Source organism: Crocodylus porosus, unplaced genomic scaffold (genome assembly GCF_001723895.1).
Source record: "Crocodylus porosus isolate Cpor-Errol unplaced genomic scaffold, CroPor_comp1, whole genome shotgun sequence".
Lineage (NCBI taxonomy): Eukaryota > Metazoa > Chordata > Crocodylia > Crocodylidae > Crocodylus > Crocodylus porosus.
This window is the reverse complement of record NW_017728886.1, coordinates 4,335,598-4,341,263: the sequence shown is the minus strand read 5'-3', so window position 1 is coordinate 4,341,263 and position 5,666 is coordinate 4,335,598. Positions and strand designations below refer to the sequence as shown.

General features: G+C 50.3%; 1 protein-coding gene across 1 annotated transcript in view; it reads left to right on the top strand.

The window, feature by feature from the left end:
• The first annotated feature begins 4,315 nt into the window (after nucleotides 1-4,315).
• WNT3A (Wnt family member 3A) overlaps nucleotides 4,316-5,666 on the top strand; it is a 91,578-nt gene continuing 90,227 nt past the window's right edge. Inside the window, exon 1 of the mRNA XM_019529525.1 lies at nucleotides 4,316-4,419. Within this exon, the coding sequence (XP_019385070.1) occupies nucleotides 4,349-4,419 (71 nt within the window). The 5' untranslated portion in view covers nucleotides 4,316-4,348. The remainder of the gene's footprint in view (nucleotides 4,420-5,666) is intronic.

Below are 5,666 nucleotides of genomic sequence, written 5' to 3'. Positions count from 1 at the left end.
GTAGTGAATCTTGACTTCCCCATCTATAAAATCATGTAAATCCATCATCATAATAATAAATCGTGTACATCTATTATAATAATAACAATATCTACCTACCTTAATGCCTGATGTTCCAGTAGCGCCCAGGCCTGACTGAGACTGGGATCTGAGCTCTGTGCATAAAGAGAATCGGTCCCTGCCTTGAAGACAGACAAAACGTGGAAAGGGGAGGACATAGATCTTAAGTGATGTGCCCAGGGATAGAGAGCAAGTCGGGGGCAGAGGTGGAGGTAGACTCCTAGCTGCTCTGCTGCCTGCTGGGTTTGACACAGGGGTTATTTAATGCTCATGAAGTGCTTCAAGCTTCTTGGATGCAAGGCATGGTGAAAGCACATGGGGCCAGGGGTTTGGTCAGCATCCTCCTTGCAAAGGGCAGCAGGTCGTTGAAATAAAGTAAGTTGGGGGGTGCCTTTTGGATCCTCTGGTGTGAAAGGGGCCTTGCCTCTGCTCCCATTGCAACACATGCTCATTGCAGAGGGGAGCAAGAGAGGGGATGCGTCAGGGTGTTTCTGATCCTTGTCGCAGCAAGCTTTGTTGGCCTGTAAATCTGCCTGCCTTCCTATCAGCTTATCCCCTAGGGAGCCTGGCTCTTCTCCTCCCCACAATCATGCAAGGCCAGGAGGGAGCTCAGGAGTCCCTCCAGTCCGTCCCCTTCCTAATTCCCCACGACGCGCACTGTTCGTTGGCAGTACAATGCCATGAGCGTCGCTCGGTGAATGCAGCACAGCGTGCACTGCCTGTGCCATGGCTAATCCAAACTCCCCGCCCTTGGAAATGGGATCCGCTCCCGCCCTGGACACACACAACCGGCCCCAGGAGAGGTTGAAGGGGCTGCTCTCATGACCAAACGGGGTTTGGCCTGGTTTTAAACTGCACTTCCCTAGGCCTTGATGTAGCAGGCAGGTTGCTTCCCTGTCCTCCCTTTCCACTTACCCTCTCACCACCGTCACGGCTCGAGTGCCGACCCCTTTCCCAAGCTCCTGTCATCAGAGGGGCTCAAAGGTGGTTCTCTCTGCCCCAGAGGTGCCACGTATGTGGGGGCCTGAGGAAGTCACCCGAAAAGTGTGAAACTTTCCACATGTCCCCCACCCCCCAGCAAAATAAAGGGCAGTGCCTATGCTATGACCCACCCACCCCAGCAGGCTCCAGCGGGGATGGTAGCCAGTAGCCACTTGGAAAGAGGCAGGGCCGTGGGGGTGAGCAAGCCTTTGGAGTCAGCACTGGGCCCTTAAAAAAATTAATAAATAAGACTCAGCTCTTTGAGGGAAACAGGGCAGCACTGGCCTAGACTGAGCCAAGCCCCTGAGCTGCTGAAGCTAACACCACCTTTGCTCCTGCACCGCTCTGGCCCACAGGATCAGGCCCAAAGCGGCCAGGGCTAGCGTGAGCGCTGAGCGACTGCAGCCGTATTTAGCAACCTTCACTGCGCCGGCGTGGAGGCTGTTTGGCATCAGGCTGGTGTCTTCATAGTTAATTAGTAGAGTAATTTTAAAAAGAAGAAAAAAAAAAAAGGGGGGGGGGTTTAGGAAGTCGCAGCGGTGCAGGGGTTAGCCAGGAGATAAATAGGATGGGGGGGAGGGGTGTTGTGCGTGTGTGCGTGCGCGCGCGCTCTGTGTGTACACACACCTAAAGTGGATTATCTCCATCCTGGCTTAAAGAGCAGCTGAAAAGAGGAGAGGGAAAGCGAGAGGGGTAGCTGGGATCCTGCAGGTAAAGCTGCTTGTGCTTCCTGGATGGGAGGGGCGGAGGGCGGGGGGTGGTTTCATCCCTTCCAAAAAAGCCCTTGGAGGAGAGGGTCCCTGGGCAGGGGGTGCAGAGCAGGGGGGCGAGCAGTTCCCCTGGGGAAGGCAGAGAAATCCCCCCTGGGAGGTGGCTCCGTACCCCCAGCCCGGCTCCTCCTGAGCCCGAGGGGGACCCGGCAGGGCCGGGCACGGGGCCACGGCGTGTCCTGCTCGCGCGTGGGGGTGTGTGTGTGTGTGTGAGTGTGTGTATATATATATATGTGTGTGTGTGCGTATGTCTATATATATGTGTGTGTGTGTATATATATGTGTATATATATGTGTGTATGTCTATATATATATATGTATGTGTGTGTGTATATATATATATGGGGGTAGATACGTGTATGTGTATATATATATGGGGTAGATATGTGTATATATATTTGGGGTAGATATGTGTGTCTATACGCTTTTGTGTGTGTATTTGGATGCACACGTGTGTGTGGGGTGGGTGTATATGCATATGTGTGTGCATATATAGGTAGTGTCTGCGTGCATGGGTTCGTGTGGCTGCGTATTTATACACGGGCGTTTGGGCGTGTTGGAGTGTGCGGGTGTTGAAGACAGACACAGGAGACGCATAGCTGTATACACAACGCGCGTCTAGACGAGAAACGCGAGGACACAGACGCGCGCACACGCGCGCACACACCGATCTATACACACGTCTGTGTATCTAGCTGCGCGCGTGTGCGCGTTTGCTCGTCTCCGCCCGGGCGGGGGGGCCATGCTGGAGTCAAGCAAGGGACCTGCCTCTGGATTTAACACCGACCCCGGACCCAGCCCTTCTCCAACCGCATTATTCTTAGGGGTTTTTTTAAAGCGATGGGATTTTGGGGGGGGCTGGTGTCGGTCCCGGGGGTTTTCCCCTCGCCTCCGGGGCAAAGCATCCCTTTCCAGCCCCCTCCCCATGCCCTATTGCCCACACCCAGCCCGAGCTCGGCTCCCGGTCCGCGGCGGGGGGACCGGCCGGGCGTCCTCCGCACACGCCGGCTCGCAAATACCGCTGTTCTGCAGGCACACGTCCCGGAGGAGCGAGGATGGAGACCCTCTCCCCCTGCCAAGCGACCCCGGCTTTCATATATATACACGCAAATATATATATACACACACCCACACATACATAGATATACGTGTCTACATATTTATATGCGCGTATACACCTATATAGTTATACATGCGTGTATATACAGCTGTCTATATAGAGATGTCTGTATTTATAGACGCTTTTTTTTTTTTACATCTGCGAGCTCTCGGGGTGTCGCACCAGAATAAACGTCCAGCTTTGCCCCGTTCTCAGCCCGCCACGCCGGGATAAATCGTTCCAGTTTGGGACGGTGGGGCGCGGCGTTTGGGACGGTGGGGCGCGGCGTTTGGGACGGTGGGGCGCGGGGCGAGACAAAGGGATCCGGGAGTTTGGGGGTGAGCAGGCGGGTGAAGCGAGGTCTTCGCCCAAATCCGAATCAAATCCATGCCGTTGTGTAGAAGAGTTGCGCCGGGATCGATCCATCCGCGGAGGTTGGAAGGGGCTGATTTTCCCCCGCTCATTGGAGCGCCTCCGATGTTACTGGAGAGATGATTGGGAAGGTGTGAGTGTGTGTGTGTGGGGGGGGTGTCTGGGTTTGTGCGTGTGCAAATCCTCTTTTTTTTTTAATTAAAAAAAAGGGGGGGGAAGGGTAAAACAGCCCCAAAGCAAGTTTCTGGGAAGGTGTTTGGAGCGCATCAGCTGGGGAGGAGCAGGGGATGGGAGAAGGGAGCCTGAAAGTTTCCAAACCACCACCCCCAAAAAGAAAAAAAAAAGAAAAAAACAACAACTTCACGCATTTATGGATTTTTATGTATTTTTTTCTTGCATTTTTAGTCGCTTCTACCCGGGGAGTGAAATCCGGGCAGGTTGTTATAGCTACCCAAATCCGCAGGGGTCCCCCTGTCTATTTATACCCCTTAAATCTTCCTCTCCACCCCCCACCCACCCTTTTTTTTTAAAGCTACATTTTATCCCTGGCTTGTGGGCCAACGTGCCCCTAATGACTATTAAAACACTATCTCTTTGCAATTAGCTCATTCCTGCCTTAGCCTTCCTGATTGACAGAGGAAGCTGGAGCATCAGAATTCTCCCTTTGGCAATAAGTGCTGATTGGGCCCTTTTAAAGAGAGCTACTTCAAACTTTTTTTTTCTTTTTCTTTTTTTTTTTTTTTAATATTTGCCTTCAGTGTCTTGGCTGAGAGAAGAGGGTTTTTTTGTGGGTTTTTTTTTTTTTTTTTTAACCTCTCTTGAGATTTTTGCTCGAGAGGAGTAGAGGAAGGAAGAGAAAAAGGATTTACCTGGCTTGGGCTTGAGACTTGGCTTTTCTTTTCTTTAATGATTTTGTATTATTATTGCTCTGATTACTGACATCCATCATCATACCTCAGAAGAAAGAAAAGTTTTGGCAACTCTGGTTTCCCCCTTCCAAAAAAAAAAAAAAAAAAAAAGGGAAAAAAAAAAAAGGGGGGATTTTTTTTTTTTTTTTTTTCCATCCATGGCCTCTTTTGGATATTTCCTGTTTCTTTGTGGGCTGAGTCAAGCGATGTCAAGTTACCCAATCTGGTGGTAAGTTTTAGCCTTCTTCTTCTTCTTCCCCCCCTCGTTTGAAAGGGCATTTCCCCTCCTGCGCTTCCCTGGCCCTGGCGGTGCCTCGAGAGCCCCGGTCCGCGGTCCCCGCGCGGGAGGAGCGGACTGGCTCCGCCGCACCCGCGCTGCACCCCCGCACGCGCGCAGCCCGGGGCCGCGTGTGTCCGCTCCTACCCGGGCTGCCGGCTCCGGCCGCGGCGGCGCGCGGGCCAGCGGCGCACACGCGGATCCCGAAGTTGGTTGTCGGGTTTGTTTTCCTTCCCCTTCAAGTGCTTTGATCCTCTCCTGCCGGGAACAAAAGGCACCGAGCGCATTAAAGAGATAATGATACAACCTGACACGAGCATTTCAAGGTGCTCTCGAGCTAGTCAGGTGGAAGGGAGCTGGGGGGAGGATGAAAAACAGCGCTCCCCTTGGCTCTGAGAAGCGTTAAAATTAAAAATAAAATAATGATAATAATAAAAGCCCCACCACCACCACCAACAACAACAAAAAAAACCCCGTAGGTAAGACAAGATTGAACAACCTGAGCTGGTTATGTAAAGGGAAAGCGGCGGGGCGGGAGTGGAAGGGAGAGGGAATTGGTTGGGTCTGGGACTGGGGCGGATTATAACACTGTGCTATCCCGGGCTCTGCTCTACAGTGTCTTGAATGATCGTATATTGCATTGCACTGCAGTACAGTACAGTACAGTACAGGTATCTTGCAGAAACTTCACTCCACTGCAGTACTGAATAATACAGGCTATTGCACTGCGTTGTATTTCACTGTGTTGCGGTATAGTGTAATATCGTATGACATATGGCATTGCATTTCATTACACCGCATTTCAGTATAATATATCATAATATATAGTACAGGATAGCATGCTGTATAGCACTGCATTACATTGCATTATATTATATTATGTTACGTTATATTATATTGTATAGTATCTTGCATTGCATTGCATTGTATTATATTGTATAGTATAGTAACTTGTATTGCATTATAGTCTACAGTATAGCACAGTATGGTATCTTGCAGTGCATTGCATTATAGTCTACAGTATAGTATAGTATAGTATCTTGCATTGCATTGCATTGTATTATATTATATTATATTGTATAGTTTAGTAACTTGCATTGCGTTATAGTCTATAGTATAGTATGGTATCTTGCAGTGCATTGCATTATAGTCTACAGTATAGTATAGTATAGTATAGTATAGTATAGTATCTTGCATTG